Below are 25,862 nucleotides of genomic sequence, written 5' to 3'. Positions count from 1 at the left end.
CTGTCGGATATAAATCAAAAGATGTTGTGCTCAGACTAACGCACTAATGAGGCTGCATCTGCAGTATTTTGTGCAGTTCTGGTGACCACTTTACAAAAAAGACATAACAGCACTTGAAACCTTGCAGGTAAGAGCAACCAGGTGCATCCCAGGACTTAAGGACATGCCCTAGTCTGACAGACACAGAGAATTAAACCAATTTAGTCTAAATGAGAGGAGGCAGTGTGGAGACCAAATTCAGGTTTTTAAAATTCTCAAAGATCCATCAGAATTCCATCACCCTAACGGTAATTTAAGTAGTCAAGGACACCAGTGGAAATTAAAGGGTTTAGGACTGAAGCCAGAAAGCAACTCTTTATGCAAAGAGGTGTAGGAATTTGGAGCAAACTACTGAGTCAGGAAGCAATATCTGTGTGAGATATTGAGACAGCTTAACTATTGGTAAAATAAAGGAGACTGATGAACTGAATGGTCTTGTCTTGTTTCTCAGATTTCATATCTTCTCGTGTTCTTATACAACTTTTTCTCTGTCTCTTTATTCTAGCACTGTATCATGTTTATTGCCAGTCCCTCCCATTTGTAAGATGGCATCAGAAGTACTAGAAGGTGATCAGACTGTCTAGGGAATGGTTGTAGTAGAGAGCGATATACATCTTTTATTGGGGTATAGCAGTGATCCAGAGTACTCGTGGAATGAGTAATATGCTGATGATATCACCTGATGAAGACGATACAGCTTGTCTTCTTTCCTTTCATCATGGAAATAACTTTATTTTTTGCCAATGCATTCCCTTACATAACTCCATTAATTTTATGCTTAACTTAATTTATATGAATTTCATTTCCTTATACACTCAGCAGCAATAAACCGATTCATCTAAATGTAATTGATTTGTGCAGATGGTCATTTAAAAGTATAAAAATCAAATTAAAGAATATTTATAATATGTGTGGAAAAAGCTTTACAAAAATCAAAAAATATAACAAATTACACACTTGATTTGGCATATTTTGCAAAACAACATTTAAATATAAAGAGAGCTAAGGTAGTGCAAATGGTTTAATCTTCATTATGCTGTGCAAAGCTGAAGAAAACACTATTTTTCAAGAATTGTTGAAGATTATCCTCATTTTTGGTATTCATAATAATTTTCTTTTTATTGCAAAATGATTCAGATGTAACCCTTTTTCCGCCATTTTCTATTCCTGAATTAACTGCATTGGTTTTAGGTTCATAGGGCTATTATTGTCACATATACAGATTGCAGTGAAATTCTTATTTGAAGTGCATCAGTGCCCTAAAAACAAGCTCTGCTGCACACATTTGAAAACCTCTGCAAAGTGATGTTTAACAAGGAAAGCTTTAAAGCAGGTAGCATTGTATTTAATTCTTGCAGACTTCAAATAAATAGTTTAAAATATTGATGTAATTTCATGATATTCAAAGTACATGTTACTTCAGAATATTTAACTTTGTAAAGAGTGGCTGTTGCAGATACATCGCAAAATACAGACATTTTGAAGGGTTGCGGGAATTGCAGCAGTTCTCATTGCTGCCCCACACTCCAGATGCTCAGCTCTAATACTCACCACCCACATTTAAATCAAGAAGGTGCCACACATGTGTGCTGAAAGACAACTTGAATTTTTTTTTTTTGATTTGATAATCCCTGAGAGGAAATTTCACGTTAGAGCATAGGATTAGATATTATACAGCATCCCTGGAGCAATTTTCAGTTTAAGAGCCTTGTTCAAGTGCCCAGCAGAGTAGGGTCCCTTCTGGAAGGGCTCATTTAAAGACTGATGCACTTGGAACAAGATTCTGTTTCCGACAAGACACTGTTTCCGAATGCTTTTTCTCTTCCTCCCTCAGCAGAACAGATGATTGATGATCCTTCAACCATCTGTGTCACTTCTTCCCACTGAAAACAGGGCTCAACGGCATCTTCAGGCAGTCTGCAGTAGAGTAAATCTGAACAAGACATCAATAGCTTACCTTTTGCTTTTAAAACTACCTTTTGTTTCACTTCAATATACAGGATACACCTAGGTGCCCCAACCCTTTATGACGTGTCCTCTGGTTTTATTACACACGTTTTATGCTATGCTGTTCAAAAAAAAAAAAGAACAAACTGACAAGAAAAATGTTAAACACATGACAACTTAAAATATCACATCAATTGTTTTTTTTTTTTTAAATGAACAGTTTCTTGCCTAAATTTCCCAGTACAGTAGTTTCCTTACTTTCTCACCATAACATGCCACGCTGCCCTCCAGGCGCTCAGACTTTTCTGTGACTCTCAATCCACCTTGAAAGTGAGCTTTTACACAACCCAGCTCCCAACTGTTGTCTTCATTATTTATTGGCACAACCATGAGTTTACTTCTAGGAACAAGGACAACGCCGATATAATGACACTTCTCAGCTCTGCCATGCCTTCAGATTGGACTTTTGCTGACCTGAGGTTTATAAATTATGTTTCACTTTTTGACCTAAGATGAATTGTTTGTCCTATGCAGTCAGTGGTAAGGTACATGTCTCAGGCTTACCTGCCACCGGATGTTCTATTTCTTGCCCTGGAACCTTCAAACATTTTCCAGCACAATAAAAGCACACCCCCTAGTGGCCTGTGTCTGTAAACAATGGGAAGCCGCTGATTTCCAGTGGGGGGCTTTCTTTTGGAAATCTTTTCTGCTATGTGCCATCTTGATGTGGGTGGGAAGATCATTTTATTTAGGGAGCTTTTCTATTTTCTTGTAGCAGTATGTAAATTCCAAAGAAGTAGTAGCCACAATATATGGCACCATTCCTCCAGGAGCTTCTCTCTAACTATTTCCAGAGCCTCAAAACCTCTCTTATTTTTCCTCACAAATATTTTATTAATTGTCATTTGTGTACTTTTCATATAAAATTTCAATTCATCCTCTCACACACCCTTTCCCTGTTTATGGACATTGAAAATGAATTATGTGCTGGTAGCATCTACTCTTAAGGTACAATCTACGTGATGTTTGAAATAATGTAGTACTCTAAATGTGTTAATGGCTTAATGAACCTTTGTCTATTGTGCTTACTCTGAAAGGGGCCGTGTAAATTAGCATACTGGCTACCATTTTATCCATAGCTGATAATAAAAGAGATAATAATAATTGTTCATTCTGATTTTTAATAAGGAAGTTATAAGTACATTCAGAAATAGGAACACACATATATAGACAGATAAAGATATGCATAGTTCAATATGGCTGAAAAACATAAATATTAAAGGTGTGATGTTTCTCACTTTTTAAACTTTCAAAAAATACCCCTCAATGTGCACAACATTAGTGGATATTTTTCATTATTGGTCCCTTTAGAAAAACTAATTAGTTTCATCCAGAATGTGCAGTTTCAGTCCTTGCCGCTGACTCCTCTTATGATCCTGATACTTGTTCAGAAAAAATATGTATGTTAAAATTTCAGACAGATAAACAGGTGCTTAAACATGTAATATGCTTTGATAAATGTATGCTATTTTGTTAATAAAGGTTATTACGAAAACAGCGATAATACATGTTCATTGTGACTTTAATTTAAAGGAATTCTAAGTATACATAAACACAGGAGAATAGATAGATAGATAGATAGATAGATAGATAGATAGATAGATAGATAGATAGATAGATAGATAGATAGATAGATAGATAGATAGATAGATAGATAGATAGCCATCTTAGTTCAGTACTGTTATAAACTTATGTCTCTGGAGACGTTTACACAATTGTTACACATTTTCTTTGTCTAAGAATATTAACATATATGACGTTACCGGGGTGGTACCCCAAATCTTATCGTTATTATTAATATCGTTATTCTGTCTATTTTCTTACAACAGATACATAGGCTTAAGAAAGGAATGAACCTCTGCTGAAAATACAAAAGCAAGATCACATGGATTCAATTTGTGATGTGATTATATTGCGTCAAGTCAAAATAAAATACAACCTTTTCAGTTTAAGAAAACACAGATTAAGAGATGACATAATTGAAGGGTTTAGGATTATGAAAGGAATTAGTATAGTGGATCCAGGATGTTACTTTAAAAGAGTTCAGCAAGAATACACGGACACAGTTGGAAACTTGTTAAAGGCAAATTTCACACAAATGTTAGGAAGTTTTTCTTTCCACGGAGAACCATAGACACTTGGAATAAGTTACCAAGTAGCGTAGTAGATGGTAGGGCTTTAGGAACCTTCAGAACTCAACTTGATGTTATTTTGGAGGAATTACGTGGATAGGATTGGTGGGGATTTGTTGGACTGAAGGGCCTATTCTCATCAAAACTTTTCTAACTTTCTGAAGTTGTTCTAGTCAGAACAAAGTGAGTTGATCATGTTGTGATGATGTATTCTAATAAAATTAATCCACAAATGGAAGGTACTTGAACAAAGTTGGCATGAAGATAGTCATGGAGTATTGCCAGCCCCTGCATACCCAGTCCAATATTGATTATTAGCTGAGAAGCTGGATCAGATGTGTTTTGGCACATTCTGTAAAAATATTCAAAATTAACTGTATATTTTCACAGTAAAAAATTTATATAATAAATAAGTGCTTTTAAAAAGATAAATTAAAGCATATGTACATTTAAGCACTGCTGTAGCTGGCAAAATCAATTTGTTTCACTGTACAACAGCATTGTATGGATAACTAGCTGTGTGTGGTCTTTAGGACAAGAAACAACCCAAAGACTCCATAACAGTTTTTATGATATTCATGAACTTGGAAAGGCATCAACTAACTCTTAAGAATTACCCAGTTCACAGGACATGGACCACTTTGTGCTTGCTGCCCCATTGGCTTTCGTAAGAAGACACTGGCGATACCATATCTTAGCTGAATTACTTGCATATGAGTCCCATTAATCTTTGTCTTGAGAAAATACCTCCAGATAGACAATGTTTTTAGCGAAAACTTCAAGCCTTGCCCTCCTTTGCTGAGGTGTTTCACTTGCATGTTGTTGAGCTGCTTTGTTTCGACATTGTGTCTCTTTGTCTGTGTCATTAGCACCATATTGTTGTTGTGCAGCGGTGTTTGCTGCATGCAGGTCTTTCGTAGTGAGAGGTGAGGTGCATACCAGCGCCGAAAAAAATTTAAAGTGCATGCATGCGCCATCTAGTGGCTGTGGTTTAGTGTGAGCAGAGTGAACTGCTCCATTCACACACACACGCACACACACAGGTCTTTCATTTATATAAGTCTAATGGTTGTATTGCCTTAAGCTCACAATGATGCTGAATTCAAGCACTGTGACTGACTTATTTAAGAATACAATTTATTCACTCAAAAGTAAACTCATGCCATTATTTAAATATAACGCAACTGTATAATGAATTTACTGTAAGTCAAACAGGTAACACTTGCTAGTTTTGAGTAGCTGTTTCTAACAATATTACTTTTAAGGAATGTGTACATGGCGAAGACTACATTTGTGTGGGTTGCCATGTTCAGTATGATGACATTTTTCAGAATTTCTTTCCTAGGGTATTTTCTTTTTAGGGAATCCAATATTGGCATAAAGTTTAAAGGAATGCTCTATTTGAGGGCAGTGCTGCAAATTATTCCTGGCAATCAATACACTTTTGTGTAGTGGGAAAGAAAGTTAAAGATAACAAGTTTAAATGTTTCAGGATTTGTATGGTTTTGGAAGCTGATTTACTGTATGTTACGTTGTTTAAATTAAATTGACAAAACTGTTATACACCCAACATCACAAAAGCAACCTTTCCCTATCCTCGAGACAACCTGCTTGAAGTCTCTGAACCATTGTGTTTCTTCTCTTGTATCAAAAAATGTCTGATGATTTGAAGTTTTAAGTATTATTACTATTTATCAGTAACGTAAGCCATTACAACTAAATGGAGAATTATGCAAAATAATTAAAGAATTGCGTTAAATAAATAGAACCAATTCATACAGCCGAAAATAGTACAGTAATCATTACCAGGTAACGTTATAATAACATAACACATTTGTACAGGAGGGACTTTATCAAAATGAATACAATATACAGAACTTGAATGAATTACATAAAAATAACTTAATGTTTATTTATTGAAACAATAGCTAAAGGCCATGTCACATTACATAACTTTTCAGCGATTTTCAGTCGTAGTCTTCATTTATGTAATTTTAGCGAGTCAGAAGCAGTTGGCATCATGTTCACACGAAGCTGGTTGCATAACATAATATGCCCAGTGACGTAGTCCAACTTGTCCGTGACACCCCCAAACAAAATCAAACAGGCTTGATTACATATTTACTCATAGGTGTGGGCTTGTATGCATGAGAATTGATAACCAATGAATGCTCACAGAGGTTGGGTCTGGAAGCAATTGAATGGGCAAGCAATACAGCAGGGGTTATTAATGCTATAAATAAATAAGGTTCAGGGAGGTCCTCCTTGAAGTTCTGACCCGCTCGGTTTAATGAAAAATGAACAAAAATAAAATATTATGGAGAGGTCTTGTTTCTGAATGGCTTCTAAATAGGAGGACCTGGGACGTAACTTCAGCCCTGATGCACATCCAGAAATGTAATGCTTGCAGTGCAGTGATGAGGAAAGAAGAAATTGGGTATGCTGGAATCTCGCAAAACAAAAAAAAAAACACTCATCTGTCTGATGTCTCTTATTTTACGTACCTCAACAGAATAGGAAATGGAAAGAAAGGATAGAGATTGTGGATGAAGTCACCATACCTGTTAACCCTTCGTACCTGTTAACCATTTCTACAGCACCAGTTCCATCAGGCAGCATATTATTGGCTGTTACAAAAAGGAGTGAGCAAGACTTTTCTGGAAGTTTGGCTAGCAGTCAATAAATCAGACATGCCCAGCAATTTGGTGATGATGTTAGCAACTACAGTTGGCAACTCTGACATGCCTCACAACTAAAAATTGTTTAATGTGACATCTGCTTAACAATTCTTGTAGAAGTAAATCAAGTAAATATAACACTTTTTTTATAATATAAAAAGACAGACAGACAGACAGACAGACGACAGATAGATAGATAGATAGATAGATAGATAGATAGATAGATAGATAGATAGATAGATAGATAGATAGATTAGAGTCATGCCCCATCTAAAGCTGCATCCTACTCAAAATAGCCAAAATAAGGTGAAACAGATCCTATAATAGATCACATAACAATCAGAATGAATGAGTGAAATAAAGAAATAAATGAATGAGTGAATGAGGATGCTTAAAAATGCCATTAGTTCAAAGGATCAGGGTCTTCCTTTCTGAAGTAAGTCATAGAATGTAGAGCTATGTAGAAAATGTAAGAGCTCTTGGTGATGGTGTTATTCTTCTTTTATCAACGTTGGTTTTCATCAACACAATGTCCTCTTGTGCCATATGATCAAGAAATAGAAAAACACGAAAGGCACAATTGCATAGCTGCATACGTTTTTATCAACTACATTTTTACGAGATGGTATGACTTACTTTAGTAGTCACTGATCTTGTCTTTTGTAGCAGTTTATTGGATACCAATGCTTTATTTTAAGAAATCCATCCATCTATTATCCAATGTGCCGTAATCCAGCCTTAATCCTTAGTGAATTAAATGATATGCCATTTCATAGAGTATTCAATTATTTAATATAGACAAATAAGTGCAATAAATATTTTTTTCTTGCAAATTAAACGGCTAAAAGTTGGACAGCTGGCTGAAATCAATGACGTGTCCAATGAAAACTTCAAGGCTGATCCGAAGAATCGTTTGACTATAAAGAGCTTCAGTATGTATGGCCTTAATGTATACATCGTATATGTGGAGCAATTCCCTCACGTAACATTTCTTTGCTGGCTCACCACCACCCCCCACTCCCCACCCCCTTTAACCTCACAAAATACAAAGACCCATCTGTGTACACATTGCAGCGTCAAATATTTTTTCTCCTTTGTTTTGTTTTTAAACTACTGGCTCCAACAGACAAAACGATACGAAGAATAAGCTCTAGATTTCTTCCGTTAATACAAATCAGTAAGAAATAAAAAGCACACTAAATAACACTACTACTACTACTACTACTACTACTACTACTACTACTACTACTACTACTACTACTAATAATAATAATAATAATAATAATAATAAAGTCTGTGGTTAGAGGTAACTTTGCACTGGTATAAACGGTGTGTTTGACGAAATTGTTACCAATCGTTTTCTCTGCACATCGCCCACCCTCCCAGTTCATTTTAACTTTGCGTTAAGCATCGAAAGGCAAGGGTTAAAATAAGTGTTGCTGCTGAGTGAATCCTCACAAAGCAGGGAATTTGTTCCTATTGTCAAGGAGGCCACTCGCGTCCCGTTCATCGAGCACAACAACTGTTTTGAATCCCCGGACCCGGCACTTTTTCGGTCGAGCACGCAAGTGTCGTTTTATTCCTGCCGGGACACTCGGGAGATGCCTTGGTGAACCTATTAGGACAAGCGGTAGTACGCGGAGCGAAGGCACCGCCATCGAGATTTGCACATTCACAAGTTTGTCCAAACCCCGCTGATCGCTCACATGCTTATCGATTCTCACACTCTCCTGCCATTCCTTTCATTCCCAAAGTGCTCCAAGAAAAGTGATGGAGTTTTTGGAAGACATAAAAGAGTTTTCAGTGAGCTCCCTCTGCAGCAATGGGTGGGACTGTAGGCTAATTTGGAGCCTCGTGATTTGCTGTCCCGAGGAGATTTCCCTTGTCAGTTTGCTGTGATTGTGGGTCTGGTTTGTGGTGCTCGCCCTGCCCTTCTGACGGGTGTAGTTTAGGGGGATCGAATCCTCTTTGCATTTTGATTAAAGCCCAAATACCTTCAGTCTGAAGGCAGGGCACAGGGAAGGAAAGATCAGAGGGGCCTGGACTGGCTGTGCGAAGGGGGAAAATAAAAATTAAAAAAAGGAACCAAAAAACCCAAACTTAATTTTCACTTATGGCTATATAGGAAACATATGACATTTTTGGGACTGTGGAAGGGACTGCATTTTGGTATAAATTGAAGCCGCCCAGTTTTGGTCACAGTTGTGGGCGCCGATCATGGAGATGCAGAGGTGGTCCACAAGGTGGAAAACGAAAAGGTGGCTCTTGGATTCCACTTTAACCACATTCATCACTTTTATTATCATTCTACAGGCTGCGAATGTCAGAGGAGGTAAGAAACTGCGGTGACAATAAAAGTAAAAAAAAAAAAAGATTCTGAAAAGATTGAGGGATTCTCACAATCAAATATATCGGTTTTATGGTACATGATCACCACCAAGGAAGAGAAAGAAAAAGAAGGAAATGCCGAGAACAAAATAGCATTTGAAGAATTTAGTTGTGCTCATCCTTAAACAGATATTCTATTGTGAGTGGTAGTGCATCTTAAAGAAAAAATAATAATCAGACTTTTTTTTCTGTCTTTTCATGTGGAAACTGACCACGTTGCAAGTGCAGTCAATTTGATAGTTAGGATTGCAAACACGAATCGCTCCACTGCTGGTGTGAGGTGACAATGCCGAAACTTGCAGCGATTTCACAAACACAACAGCAATGGGCACTTTAAAGCTTTTTTTTCCCAAAAAGTAATTGTATTATCCACGGAGCGGAGTGCACGAAACACCGCACACTTAAAGTCTTGCGTGCTGACAAGCAGGCAAAAAGTGAATACTAAATAAGAAAACAGTCAGCATGCGTTTCTTTTTAAAAGTTGTAAAGTTTATTTATGTCTTGCATTGTAAACCTTTCGTTTATTTTTCTGAACTTGCATCTATAACAGTATTTTACGAATTGGTAAATGGTCTGATAGAGCAAGATGCTTATTATCCTTGACATGCTTTTCGGATATTTAAATATACCCTTTCATACGTGGCATGGAGTACGAGCTGGAATGGAAGTGCATTTTGCAAAGTGGGCTGACACAAGACTTTTTTTTTAATGCACGAGGGAAAAAAAAGTAAAAGAAATCCCTTTGTTTAAACGAGTGGTCCGTTAGGTGTGTGTGGACACGGTTAGCAGGGTGGAATTCCTCAGGGTTTAAGACTGCAGCTCTCACAGTTTGGTAAAGAATTTTTCAGCCCCAGGAGAGGTTGTGTGTCAGCTAGAAGCGTGACAGTGGATGCTTCAGGAAATATTTTTTAACTATCGCCCAGCCGACTCCATACAGTCGGCATTCTTATTAGAGTTTTCTTTTTAGGAAGAATCTGCAGCCCGTATCATTTTCGATATTGCAGTGAGAAGCAGGGATTAATTACACTTTAGAGTCAATCAGAATCGGCATGATAAACGGTTTGGACAGTGAATGGATTCCTGAAGGGCAATAGCGCTAATTAGGGAATGTGTCGTATCCAAAGTTTGGGCAACAAAAGTGAATCGCAATATGTAATGGCTAGTTGCGATATTTATATCCCGGATATACAGATGAATCCATACATGGGCAACGTGTATACAACAGGAGCCACTTTTTGATTTTTAAAGTTGTATAATTGTAATCATTGGTAGGGTCTGAGACATATTAACAGGAACAAAAAAAAAAAAGACATTTGTATTTTGAGATGAAAATTATTTATTTTTAAAGCTAAGAATTGTTTTTTAAAGATAGACCTCATAAGAGGTGTTTTAATCTAGTGTAATAGTGTATAAGAGTTTGATCCACGTGTGTATACTGTGTATTCTGTATTTAAAAAGTAAATTGTCTTGGAAGCACTGAAAAAAATGATATGTAATGTGCATGCGACATATATATTCATCATATTATATGTGTGAGAGAGAGCACTGAGCGATCTTAACAATTCCAAACTCCCACCCACCTACGAACACACACACACGCACACACACCACACAGACATATATATTTTAAATACTCCAGCTGCTTGAACAATCGGGTTCGGAAAAAAAAATAAAAATATAAATATAAATATATATATATATATATATATATATATACACACACACACACACAATTTGGGAGGCCTGGCAGAAATTAGGGGCAAGGCAGGAATCAAACCTAAAAGGTTCATAATTTCACAAGGGTCCTATATATGTATAAAGATAAAAGAGTACTGTAAGGACCTGATAACAGTCGCTATTTGTAACTTACGTACTTTATCTAAATTCACACGCCCCCAAATTCGGATAGAGACACAGCTCTAAATATGCACATATGCACAGTATTGCTGGCTTTAACACTGTATAATATATGTAAGCAGCAGTTAGAAATTTTTTCCCCTTAACTTTCCGCTACTTGTTTGGCAGGCTTGCAACATTTTAGTATGTTATTAATTGAAGTTTTTTTTAATTATTTTTTCTGTCTCTCTGCCTCCTGCTGTTCAAGCAACTGGGATCTACCCAGTAAACCGCGAATAGTGATGGGGGGGTAGAGGGGTGGTTCGTGAAAATGTTTGAGAGGGTTGTTTCTTGATGTGTGAGAACGTCTTTTTTGTCCAGATAGTCGTTTCTAATAGATTTTTAATCTGCTGAATTATTCCTCGCGAGGTTCGAGACATTTTTTTTCTTTTGAAGGAGGGATGGCTCTTTCATTAAACTTTTTATTTCCCCAGTAAAATGAGCAAATCTGCCAAGAAGTGAACTTGCGGAACGCTCGTTTTGGATGTCTAAAAAGAAATGATCGTCAGCAGTTTTTGGAAGCGTTACAAAGGAAGACGGGTGCAATTCTATAAGGGTGAATTTAAAACTCAAAAGGCTGTGGCGGAGGGGGGCTGTTTAGGGGGGGCACCTTTTCACCGCGCTGCCACTGAAGCCCAGGGGGCTCTGTATGCAGTCATTCCGTCCACACGTTGCTGGCGTGAATGATTATTATTTTTAATTTATTTGTTCGGATTCTCTCATTTTGCGTCTCCCTGAGTGGGTGCTAATTTCCCAAATGGACTACTAAGCAGTCATTTAGTGACGCTCCATTTTACACTTCCCTATTATTTGAGACGCTTCAAAGAGCCGGCCACTCCGGGGGCCCGACAGCGCTCCGCTTACTTGTCTTAACGACGTCTGAGTCACACGGGGCTTCCTCAGACCTTACGTAACGTGTTTCTTTAAAGCCTGACCCCATCCACCCCCTTTATTCTTCTAGCAAACTTAAGGAGGGGAAATAAAAATGAGCAGGAAACCTCAGCATTTGATATCCATGTTTAGGCTTTCTAAATGTCCCAAAGTGTATTTCACATAATATCGGGATTAAGCAAATGAGCTGAGCTAGCAACCATGACTAGGGAGAAATGGTAGTTGCAGTCAGCCCAGGAACTCTCTCTGGTGGGTTCCAAGTAGCTGTAAAGTGTTCTACTACCGTTTTACCGATAATTTGCATGATTTTCAGTTAGTCATTATTTCATGCACTTTTATGGCTTTCATCAGCATTGTGCCTTCTAGATGTATGGAAGGGATTGGAATTGATGTGTATGGAATCTTTTTTGAAATCCCTTCACTCTGGGATTATGGAGTAGACCAATTTTTTAGCAGTTTTATTCTTTAACTGCATGGAATTTCAAGCAGATCTTTCTCCTTGGAGGGGAGCCAGCATAAATGAAGGTGCTTTCAGGCTGAACAAATCTGGAGGCATTTTGTTGCTTCTTGTGTAGATTCTGTTAACTTGATTAACCATTTTTTCCCCCTTCTGCTTCCTGTGAACTTCTGGTCTTATGTAATTGACCTATAATTGTATCATAGGGCACATTTAATTTGCACATTGTGAGTTGTAATTACAGAGGTTTATATGTTGGTCAGCCTTTAACTGAAACATTGACATCTATTTCAATCCAGGTAATATGTTTGAAATCTGAACGTGTCTACTCAGTGTTACCCAATAAGAAATCGGTTAGCAGGCAATTTAACAAAAATAATGACAGTAAACCCCTTAACATTTTTAACGCAGAAGCATAGAGTACCTGCAGACAAGAGGGATACTTTGAGTCCCAGGGATCAGCAGGTGAAAAGGTCCTTTCTATCCACAAACCCACCACTCCCCCACCATCCCTTCCCTACTCCCCTACCACCCTGGTCTTATCTGACAAGGAATACAGACCTGATATGCACCCGTGCTCCATTTATTTATTTATTTTTTAATTTCCTCTTCTTTCTCTAAATTGTGGTGTCCCGAAGCATGCCAATGAATTATTTTTTTCTACTGTCTTGCTGAATTTAAGACGCGTCTTCTGTATGGGTCTGCAGTTTTTTGACTGAGCTCTGAACTGTACATGTGAATGACAGAGTGGAGAGACTAAGTTAAGCAGCTGTTTTATATAAAAATAAGCCTTGGCTTTTAGCTGTACTGTAGAGGCAGCAATCCCTTCATATAAAGATCAAGCCAAATATCTGATCATTTTGTACAAAATCCAGTTTTGCATATTTAGCTCATTAGAAAAAAGTTGAAAATACTTCTGTTTGGGATGTCTTGAGACTTCTCTTTTAAACTCTGTCTTTTGGTTTTTTTTTTTTCCCCCCCTTCACCACATATTCCTTGTGCGTTTGTTTAGGAGGCCACACACACTAGCTTGTTTGCCAAAGGGCAAAGACAATATAACACCGGCCCAACAGTTGAAAGTTGGAGATGCTCATGTGGCATGCCAGTGTGTTTCAATTACTGCTATTTTCTGACACCTATTTGATAGGGTCATACCCTGACCTGCTGTGCACATCTGGGCCTTATATGAGGCCTGGTGGTATGCAGACAGACACCCTGTGGCATGCGAGAAGCCGTTGGCTCTAAATCCAAGACAGCTTTATTCTGTTCTTTGAAACACACAGAGTTTAACCTGCATTTGAGAACAGTATGCCGGCGTGTTCTATCTTCCAATGAGCATCTGCTTCTTGGGGGATTCATTCACGTTCTTTAATCACCTAACATGTTTTTCTTTGCAATTTGTTTCTGTAAACTAATGAATGCTTATAAATTACAGTTGGCTTTCAACTCAGAGCATGTCTGCTAGGCACAGAATCTCTTGCCAACTGAATGGAGGTTCTTTTTGGAGTAAAGAATAATAGAAGTGACAGGTCTTTGCCTCACAGAGATTTAAGAGGATCATGGCTGTTCTTTCAGTCCTGGGAATGTGGTGCTTTAGAAGACTTTAACACAAGTTTTTGAGAAAACAAAAAAAGAGCCTGATTAAAACATAACACATGTGATAATGATTCATGATGGTGTTTGGGTGCATCCTTCTCTTGTGTTCTTTAAATGGCTACCCATGTAGGAACAAGCTTGTTTGGTTTTGTCAGAATGATAATTCATTCAACACTGGTACATATGTGTCCGCAGGGAATTTGTCTTGTGTAGTCAGTGTAGGCTGCAAGCTGAATGCTGGCACTGGATTTAATACACGTGTTACAGTTTTACAGGAAGAGTCATCTTTAGTGGAAATGCAAGTGTGGAATATGTTACAAGAATCACCAGAATCAGAGCGGGAAAAGCAAGAGGTCTATGGCAGGAATGTTTCAGTGATGGGCAATTGTGTGTAGCATGTTCAAGAGTAAGGAGATGCAGTGAGCTAATAATATTAGCCACAGTTTAAACAGTATATATATATATATATATATATATATATATATATATATATATATATATATATATATATATGATATTATACAGTATATATCATATACAGAATAGTTAGTTACACAGTACTTCTGATTCATCCTGTTAACCGATAGTACTGTAATCAAGACCCACAGTCTTTAGGAACTTTCCCTGATGAAGCCGGGTAACACAGCTAGGATGTTATAAAAATCACATTGGGCCAGAATTGATATTATTGATCACTCAAAAAGAAAAAAAAAGTTTATTGAAGAATCCTGACAAAATTAATTTCATATTCTAGAAAGAGGAATCCTTTAGCCTTATACTATATAGTCCATAAGACTTCATACTGACCAAATACAACATATGGGAATTTTGCAAAATTTTGAAAAAGTTTATTTCTTCAGATGCATTTGTCATAAATAGAATTCTGTAGACATTGTAAGATTTTATTAAAGATACACTTTTTGAGATTCTAGGCCTTATAAACTATAAACGAAGTCCAATATTAGCAATGCAAATACCCGACTCGGTCGTCAGCCACATTTTTATATTGACAACAAACCTGCATTTGTGTGGTCCTGCTTTATTCTGGGGTATTATATATATATATATGTTTAATATGCAAACACAGTAAAATAAACTGAAGTGATCTTTTACCACTGCTGGAGTAACAGTTTTGAGTCAGGAAAGTTTTCTGTTGCCAAAGTCAACAAAAAGAGAATTCTTTGTTCTTAATATTAAAAGAAACAGTGTCTTGATTAAACATATGGAATATACATCCTGCCTCTTTAGACAGCTACTACATACTCTATTTTATACAAAGATTGGTATTTTAACTGGGTTTTTAGACCAGATTTTAAAAAAATGGCTATTAGGAAAGCAGTATGAGATTTGGCTTCAGGTGCTTCTGTAAATAAACGGAGTAGCATGTAAATGCTGTAAGTGTATCTTCATTAGAACTGATTACTGAAGAAAGATAAAATAGATTTGCATTAGCAAGGAAGCAAGAAGATACTATGCTGCTGAGACTGAAGGTGTTAAAAAGGAAATCCTTATTGCCAAGTGCTCCTTAGCAGCTTAGCAAAGTGCAATTCTACATGCATCTCAGTTATGCGGCTTACTTTATGGAGGGAGATGTTGACTCTTTGAACTATTGGCAATCTTATTATTTATTGGTGATCCGTCCCTTATGCAGCTATGCAATTGTGTCTGTCATGTTTATCTTTTTCTCAGTTATATAGCACAAAGAAGATATTGTGTTGCTTAGACTGAAGCTAATAAAAGAAGGATAACTCCATCACCAATAATTCCTTAACAATTTAGCAGAGCAGAGTGAAGACTAACAATTTTCTACATAGCTCTCCATTCTATGACTTACATCAGACAGAATGACTCTGATCCTTTGAACTATTGCCATTGTTAAGCATCCTTACACCATCTTATTCACTCATTCATTCATTGTGTTTATTAATTCACTCAGTCATTCTAATTGATAGCTGATCAATTATGTCTTGCTTTATTTTGCATAAGGTAGGATTCAGCTCTGGATGGGGCATGAGTCTATCTATCTATCTATCTATCTATCTATCTATCTATCTATCTATCTATCTATCTATCTATCTATCTATCTATCTATCTATCTAGCTAGCTATCTATCTAGCTAGCTATCTATCTATGCTCCTGTGTCTATATATACTTGAAATTCCCACAAATTAAAGTCACAATTAACATTTATTATCTCTGTTATCATAATAACCTTTATTAACAAAATAGCAAACATTTATCAAAGCATCTGTTTATCTGTCTGAAATTGTAACATACATATTTTTTCTGAACAAGTATCAGGATCATAAGAGGAGTCAGGGGCAAGGACTGGAACTGCACATTCTGGATAAAACTAATTAGTTTTTCTAATGTGACCAATAATGAAAAATATCCACTAATGTTGTGCACATTGAGCGGTATTTTTTGAAAGTTTAAAAAGTGAGAAACATCACACCTTTAATATTTATGTTTGTTAGCCATATAGAACTATGCATATCTTTATCTGTCTATATATGTGTGTTCCTATTTCTGAATGTACTTATAACTTCCTTATTAAAAATCAGAATGAACAATTATTATTATCTCTTTTATTATCAGCTATGAAAAAATGGTAGCCAGTATGCTAATATACACGGCCCCTTTCAGAGTAAGCACAATAGACAAAGGTTCATTAAGCCATTAACACATTTAGAGTACTACATTATTTCAAACATCACGTAGATTGTACCTTAAGAGTTGATGCCACCAGCACATAATTAATTTTTAATGTCCATAAACAGGGAAAGGGTGTGTGAGAGGATGAAATGAAGTTTTATATGAAAAGTACACAAATGACAATTAATAAAATCTTTGTGTTGAAAAATAAGAGAGGTTTTGAGGCTCTGGAACTAGTTAGAGAGAAGCTCCTGGAGGAATGGTGCCATATATTGTGACTACTACTTCTTTGGAATTTACATACTGCTACAAAAAAATAGAAAAGCTCCCTAAACAAAATGATCTTCTAATGATGGTCACAATCAGGAGAATACAGTATGTTGGCATTTACTTATTTGGCTGACACCTTAATCTAAGGTGACTTATGACATTTATATGTAATTGGTGACATTTCTTTTGGTTTTCCAGTTGGAGCACAGGCAGGTCAAGTGACTTGCTCATGGTCACACAGTGTCAGGATCTGAACCCACAGCCTCAGGGTTTGAAGTCCAAAGCCTTAACCACCACACTACCTCCATAAATCAAGATGTTAGAGCTAGCCGTGTGTAGTTGCTGGTAATAAAAGCTGCGCACCATTTGTAGCCTCCTCAGAATGCACACATAAGTCATGTGGCATTGCCACTAGCGAGCAGCTGAAATAATTATAAGTGTTTGGTCTTTCTTTTTAATTGGACTTTCAAGACACAACTGTTGGGTAGAATTGAATTTAGCAGATTGGTGAAAAGGTTAAAGGAAAGCAGTCTATTTGGAAAGAATTGGGCAACCAATGCCCTTTCACTATGCTCAGCAATAAGCAACTTTAAAAATGGGGATACAAATGGGACTACTGAAGGTCTTAAGGGGTATGAAATGTGAGCTGGCTGCCAATCTGGATTTGTTCAGCTGTCAAGTGTACCAGTATTTATAGGTCTCTTTCTTTATACTGAATTGACTGAAATATGTAAAAAAAAATGGTGGAAGCTATGTTGTTCTGGCTTCCATGCTTACTTTTGACGTTTTATATAAATGATTTGGTTATGGTGAATTCAGGGGTGAAGAGAACTTTTCCTCTCATGTATAACTTACACACCTTTTATCACAACACATTATTTAGTTTTACAACCTCTTGACTGGGGAAGGTGTTGAAACACTTGTGTGCAGTACAAACCTGGCCCACTTGAACACTTCGGCACCATTTAACTCTGTGCTGTGCTAGTGGCTGTTTATTTTTAGCTCCTACTCCCAGCTTTTCTATTTTGATTCCTATGGAAGCAGATGGCCAGTTCCTCTCATTCATTCCTTACAACATTTACACATGAAGTACTTATGTTTGTGATAAAATAAACTAAGGAAAAAAATCAAAGTAAAGTCTCTGAAATTAAAAGTGGAGAGCTGTAAACTACTGCTCCTCCAGTGGAGATCTCAAAAACTATGAATAGTATCTATTACACAATAAACATTTGAGAATTTTAAATGTATACATTTTTGGGATTCAAATACTTATTTGTAATGTAAATACTGCTTTAAGATTAAGGACATACAGTATGTGTGAAAATTACTATTTGAAAATCATTTGTTTGCCTACTAAAATGGTAAGCTATTAAGTGCTCAGTAAGTGCTGCTTTTTGAATGGTACTATATACAGTTTCATTTATTGTCTGTTTTGCTGGCTGCTTTAAAATCAGGAGAGGTAGAAGCCCTTGGATCTTGTGGAAGGTTTTCAGTATTTCATTAATAACTCCACAGTGCTTAGAACAAGGCTGTGCACATTAATGTCTATTATAAGCTCACTTGTAATCCTGCAAAATCATAACACTGCAATACTAACATTTTGTTCCTTTTTTTCCCTAGCTGATCCAGTGGATGTGCTCAAAGTACTATTTCAAAGCCCTGCAGAAGGGGTACAAAAAACAGTTGGGTTTTGCACAAACAGAAAAAATTCACAAGCAGACACAGCCTACAGGGTTGGGAAACAAGCACAACTGAGTGCTCCAACAAAGCAGTTATATCCAGGTAAGTGAAGCACCAACATGGCCCTAACAAACTGGGGATTTTGTTATGCACATGTGTTTGCATAACTGTGTTCAAAACCGTATGCCATTGACAGTTTTTGGAATACATTTTTTTTAAGTACTATTGAATAAACCAGATGGTAATTCCTTTTACAAAGAGTGTGTAATGTAATTTGAACATGGCAAAGGTACTATATCAATAAAATGTATTGCCATTATTAATGTTGTCATTATTATTAAATATAATCTTTTTGAAAAAAAATCTCTTTCTCTGGCTGTACTGCAGCTGAGGCAAAATATGTGCAAAAAAGGCCAACTCCTTATCTTTGTTGAGCAAAATCCACTTGAATGATTTTGCTCCCAATCAACAGGCTTCTACTATTTTACAATGCAAATATTAGCATGTCAAGTGTCATTATGATTATGAGTGATTAATTTTTGAGTTTGTGTATCCATGAACTCACATACTGACAGGTAGACAGATATCACTCAGAAAGCAATGAAATAATGTTTAGGGATACCAAAGAGGTGTAAATTCATTGAAAAGTCGAAGTTGACATTTTGACCCCATCAAGATACTTTCCTTTCCTTCCTTTTATATATAAGTTCATTGTATGTAGATATCAGTGTAGAGCCAAATCTACTGAAGTGATTTTGCTTAAAATCAATACTTGTCTAGAATGATACAATGCCAATGGTATAAACTAGGTTTAATTCAGATTAAAGAGTGGTTTGCTTTTGAGTTGTCAACTCAACAGACTCGTGTCCTGACAAACTAAAGGTGAAAGTAATCTTATTAACCATTTCCATTATATGGACAACCAAAAGCTCTATACAAAAAGTTATACTGAATGTTATACTGAATGGAGACGTTCATCCGGAATATAGGTATGTCTTTTGGTTTCAATAAATGCAAGGTACTCCATCTCAAAAGATGAAAATATCCAATAATATCAGACAAGTGATACATTCTACTCAGGGGTCAAGAGCTTGAGAAGTTACTACTCAGTCAGACCTATAAGTACCTGGGGATAAAGGAATCTGGTAAAATGAATCACAAGGAATTCCACTTGAACCTCAAAGAGTAACGTTCCAAAAGACTGCAGAAAATCTTGGCAACTAAAGTAAACTCCTGAAATGTGATCAAAGCAATAAATATGTAGATGTAATCTCCATACTAACCTACAGTTTTGCAGTAGTCAGTTTGAAGCCATCTGAAATTCTATCACTTGACACAGGAACCCATATATTCCTCACTCTCAGTCATTGCTATCAAGCCAAAGATTGGATAGAGAGATGGGTGAGAAAGGACTTATAAACATCAATCATCCATTTTCTATCTACAAATAAAACTTATCTAATATATATCACAGTGCTATCAGAATATAACATTAGTCCAAAAGAAGAACATAAATTAGAGTACTACTAATCAGCTCAAGACCGAAATGAAAGAACTCTGGAAAACAGATATTGTAGTAATTCTTATCATAATAGGTACTCCTGGAGTTATCTCTAAATCCATCAAGCGGTATACTGAAAAACTCTCACCCAATATCAACATCTCAGTTCTACAAAAGCAAGTGTCAATGCACTGCTAGCAGAGTCCTTGACATGATTAGCAGTAATTAATGTCAGACATTTTCCTTTCAGTTGCCATTGATCACCCTTCCCTAACCCTGAATTGACCTAAATCCTTACATTTAGTCTTACCCAAGAGCTTTCTACCAGAAGATTTCTTGATCTGTCATTATTTTAATGCCAGCTATAAAGCTCTGAAATCCAAAAAAACTAGAATTATTATTATTATTATTATTATTATTATTCTAGCATGGTAATATTGTTGAAAAGATATATTTTAAAACTGGACTTGAAAGATGTAAACCTTTTGTAGATGTGAAAAGATTGAGAGTGGTGCTCAGTTAGTAAACAACCACATTAAATGACTGGACTCTCACAATCGACAATTTAGTTTAAGGAACAGAGAGAAGGCCAGTGCCAGAAGAACTGAGAGACTGAGATGCTAGATAAGGTTGAAGAAGAGCAGAAAGATAAGAAGGGACAAGGCCATTATATTCTTTGATTGTAAGTGTGAGGAGTTTAGATGGAACATGTATGCTTATAGGAAACCAGTATGGGTGAGTAGCCTGGCAGCTGAATTTTGGATGTATTGGAATTTATTGATACAATTGAAAGGAATATCAGTATATAATAAACTACAATAATCCAGACATGAGGTAATAAAAGCAGGTGTCATGGAATGTAAGTGAAGAGCAGAGAAGGGCAATATTTCATAGGTAATAGGACACAGCTTTAGTTTAGGTAATATATGTCTGGAAGGAGAGTGTAGAATCAAAAATAACATTGACATCACGGTGTGCACCAGAAGGAATAACTGCAGTATTATCTAAATTGAGAGAAAAGTCACTGACCTTTTAATGAGCAGCCTATATTCCCTACAGTAAGCGAAAGTAATAAAATATATTGAACTGTCATTGTAATTCTTTATTAACTGTAAATCAACATTTTGAAATCAAGAGCTTAATTACACGAAGTTTTAGATCATTTTGATTCAGTGTCAGGATTTGCTAAATGCATACTAGTAAGTGTGGATGATGTTGAGTAGATAGGGGTGCAGAAAAAGTACCTAAAGGATGATGAGAGTATAATCATGTACACCTTATAATTCTCTACAAAACATCACCTTTGATGAAACCTGAGATCACTGGGTGTTTCAAATGGGCTATTTTAACATCAGAGACCAGGTTACTCAGCCAGAATTGATTATACCCCCAAATAGCATACATGGTCTGTGATCAGTGCACTTAGATAAACACACAGTCATCTTGTGGCCCACTTTACCATCTCAGTGGTTGTCTTGATGGCTTACCTCATGTGTGCCCTTGTGATACAAAGAAGGGAGAATTGTAGATTTTGTAGATAGACTGTCCTACGAAACCTCGGCAGCCAACCTAAATGCAAGACTCAGTAATCAAGGCCCAATATTTGACCCTTTTATTTTCGTTGGCCATTTTCATCCATTCGTACCATGAACAGTCACTGCCAGCTCGATTTTCTGTTGTGAGGTCTTAACTGTGACAGCTGTCCTAAGGTTGGTCTCCAAAGCAGTAACTGGGAACTTCAACTGCCTCTATAGTGAACTACTCTATGTTGTAGGTCAACCTTTAACTGACTTTCTAACATTCTTGTGTTGTCCCAAGAAGTACTCCTAACAGTTTTTGCTGGAGCAGTGGTTTCTCTCACCCTGTGATCCTGTAATAAGAGACAAAACACTCATGTGTCACAAAAAAGAGTAGAGTGTCTGCTGGTTTTCCCTCAAGGATGCAATAAATTAAAGGAAATAGGGCGGCCTAGTTGTGAAGACGCTGGCCTGTAAAAAAGGAAGATTATTGTTTGAATTCTGGCCAATAATTCTATCTACCAGCTTAAGTAAATCACTTAACCTTCTCCAGCTGTAGAAGTATGGGCATAATTATAGTGTGATTTTATAAATTAGGATCATTTATGGGGTCATTTTGTCACATGTACAGAGTACAGTGAAATTCTTACTTGCATGCTCTAAGCAACATGTCACCATTCTCCAGCACTACTATTAGTGAATATAGCAGACTTAAATTGAAACATCTGTTTTCTTTACCTGAGAAATCTCAAAAAAAAAGTTTACAATAATATCTTATATATAATATTAAGAGACAAATTAAGTTTCATTTAAATGCTGATAAATGTTGACGTGTTTATCAATAATGAAGATATAAGCAGTAACTCTGCATTCTGTCACTTTCCGTCAAAAAGCTCCAATTTAGAAGACTTAATTGAGTGTGCGGAAAAGAATTTTTCAATGAAAATATTAAATCAAGAATATAAATTAATCACTGACAGAGACACGATGCTGGACATTTATTATACAACTCACAGCAATTCCTATTTGGTCACCATAAAAATATTTCTCTTGAGATGCAACACAGTCTTTTAAGTGCTTCCTTCATTTCTAGAAATATTTCCTATACTTGTCTTTTTTTACCGTATCTAGATCCTCCTGCATTTTTCCTGGACTTCTTCCATTCTAGCAAATCTTCTTCACTTCAGTCTCAATATCAATTTTTGACAAAAAAAGTCACAGGGAATGGGCTCTGGCCAATACAAGGGGTGCAAAATAAAAAACACATTAGTTTTGGTCAAAATGTGCTGTCATATTGCAAAATTCAGGTTTCTGTGTGCCACTTCTTTATCTTCCTAATGGTTTCTCCATAGACACCTCAGAAGTTTAGCGTAATATCACATATTAACAGTCTGTTCATATGGAACAAACCCTTTATGAACAAGTTCATCAAGACAAGCGAGTCGAAGAAGTCGAATATGCAGTTATCATTGTCTCTTGAATATTTGTCATTGTGGCTTGTGGAAAACAAATTGCTGAAATCTCCTGCATGATTGTTGAATAAATGAATGGCAAAATACTCACTCAATCTTCTCAACACAGGCTGTAGGCATTCGATACCTAACAGCGTAATCGAGAACTACACCTTACTCCTGTGCTATTAACAGATTCTAGGAATTTTTGCATCTCGCATCATACATTCGTCATAGTTCAGGTAAAGTCATACTTTTAATGTCATTTCTCCACAGAAAAGATTTGAAATGTGTATGAATGTGCCATGATTGTCTCATAAGATTCTCTAAAAGTAATAGGAAGAAATCCCAAAAACACCCAATCTCATATTCCTAACAGGCCAATCACTCCTAAAACATGCTAATTAAAAAATAAATATTAATTATTAACTATTAATAGAACAGTTTCTTAATCCCCAACATAGCAAAAAAATCTAGAATAGTCCACATATAAAAAATCTAAGATAAATAAGTAAAATACATAAAAAATTAAAACTAAATTAGCAATAAATCCCAGAGCTGACCAGATAAATTAAAACTTTAACTTAATTAAAAATAAAAACTGAAGCTGTACCCTCTTAAAGTTTGGAATTCCAAGAATCTAATCAAAAACTATTAACCTTAATTCCAGAATCACAATACTTTATACCATAAAATGTAAATGATCTCCAAACCAATCAAATAACCAGTTCAAAAATCTCTACATAAACCATAGTCTAACGATCCTAAAACTAATGATAACAATAATAGAACTCAGTACGAAGGAGTCTGCAATGCAATGCATTGCAACATAATGTCTCAGTCAATGAGTCAAGCTCACACTTCCATTAGGCTTCAGGTGACTGCGCCACCATTAGCATCAGCACCTGAGTAAAAGGTCATAAATGGAGGTCTCATCCCCTTCAGGTTTAGTCTTTAAGGGAAAAGAGAAAACAATTACCAAATAAACTAAACTTAAGAATAAAATAAAAAGGAGATGACAAAAAAAAAGGAAGAAAACGGGGAACTACGACACAGCTCCAACAGAATCATTATAGAAAGGAGTACTCAGCGCAAATCTGATCAGATATAAATGGTTTTGTTTAAAATGAAACTTAGCTGTCAGCCAACATTATACTTTACTATAATGTAATGCACTAGCATTATCTAATGAAATGTTTTGGTTCAGTTTCTTCTGTGGTCTATACTGTTATGCCTTTCCCTAAGAAAGGCAGATTGAGAAGTGGGGATAGTCAGGAGATGAAAGGTAAACCAAATTCAAAAGCAAATATATTCCCTATTGTTTTCCACTGCCAAAATGCTAAGCAAAGGATCATAGCAAGGCGATATACCAAAGAATCAGAAACCAGGAAATCAAAAGTACACAAGCTAAATACACATGCAGGTAAAATTGATTTTTGAGTATCTTCACAAACTCAGATAATGATGTGTCTAATGCACTGTGATTTATTTATTAATTGTGGAATTTCCAGAGATGCATTCTATAGCAACCAACACAGCATCATATTGATGACAACTCAACATGGTAAAAGAAACAGCACAAATATTTTTTATTAATAAGTAAAAATAATAATAATTGAAGCTGAACAGGTGCTAAGCAAACATTAAAGTAAACAGAATAATAACATACACATATTCTTTTTTTCCTTTTTGAGGAGCCCTTCTTTATTTCATTGAGGGCTATCATTTCAAGCATTGTGGAAGTTATAGCTTCTTAAGTCACTATGTAATTGTGACAACCTACAATAAAGTATTCAGGATGAGCTTCTGCATATATATATATATATATATAAAATATATATATGTATATTGTAAGTTTATAAGTGTAGTTGCATGCATCAGTGAAGAATATAGAATGCACCCCAGTATTAGTTCAGATTGCTAAGTAGCTTGTTTTCAAGAAATGGGAAATGTACAGTTGTGGCTATGTATCATGGATACAAAATGGAATGTAGTACACTTTAGCAGAAAACAGTTTAATTTTCAACAATATGTTAGTTCCTACAGAAGAAACTGCTTACACCTGAGCAGTACCAAAACTTGCTTATGTTTTGCATCTTTTAATCATTTTACATCAGTATCCTGCCAGATTCTTTCCACTGCAATATTGTATGTAAGCTTGTAGTGTGCACTCTATCTGTACACATTGGAGTATAATTTTTTTAAACATTTAAAACAAAGGCCTTTTATATGATTTTTTTCTTTGTTTATAGTACAGAAATTCTATTTATTATGATCTTCTTTGAAAAATCTAGAATTTAAATGATACCAGATTTTACTTGAATTAATGGCTTTTGTATGTGTGTTTTGATTTCTTACCAAATGCTCTTCCCTGCCAAGAAAAAAAAGCAACACCGTTAAATTCCATATGATGTAATTAACATACATTTGGTTGTTAAAACTGTTGGCTGAACATACTGTATATATGTTGGAAGCTTTTTTATACTTTCCAAATGCTTGAAAATAACACAAAGTAAAATGTCACATACGGCATCTTGAAAACATCCATCCATCCATCCATTTTCCAACCCGTTGAATCCAAACACAGGGTCACGGGGTCTGCTGGAGCCAATCCCAGCCAACACTGGGCACAAGGCAGGAAACAATCCTGGGCAGGGTGCCAACCCACCGCAGATCTTGAAAACAGCATTTACCTTTCCAATGA

At 36.1% G+C, this 25,862-nt stretch overlaps 1 protein-coding gene across 3 annotated transcripts in view; it reads left to right on the top strand.

Annotated features, from left to right (window-relative positions):
• Positions 1 to 8,799: 8,799 nt before the first annotated feature.
• The window catches only part of LOC120515258 (collagen alpha-1(XI) chain-like), a 286,385-nt gene continuing 269,322 nt past the window's right edge, over positions 8,800 to 25,862 (top strand). For 2 of the 3 annotated variants that reach the window (XM_039736095.1, XM_039736093.1), the window contains exons 1-2: positions 8,800 to 9,188; positions 18,630 to 18,791. In XM_039736095.1, the coding sequence (XP_039592029.1) occupies positions 9,074 to 9,188; positions 18,630 to 18,791 (277 nt within the window). In that variant the 5' untranslated portion in view covers positions 8,800 to 9,073. The remainder of the gene's footprint in view (positions 9,189 to 18,629; positions 18,792 to 25,862) is intronic. The other variant, XM_039736094.1, reaches the window with a different exon arrangement.

Source organism: Polypterus senegalus, chromosome 14 (genome assembly GCF_016835505.1).
Source record: "Polypterus senegalus isolate Bchr_013 chromosome 14, ASM1683550v1, whole genome shotgun sequence".
Taxonomy (NCBI): domain Eukaryota; kingdom Metazoa; phylum Chordata; class Cladistia; order Polypteriformes; family Polypteridae; genus Polypterus; species Polypterus senegalus.
This window is presented reverse-complemented; position numbering and strand designations above follow the sequence as displayed.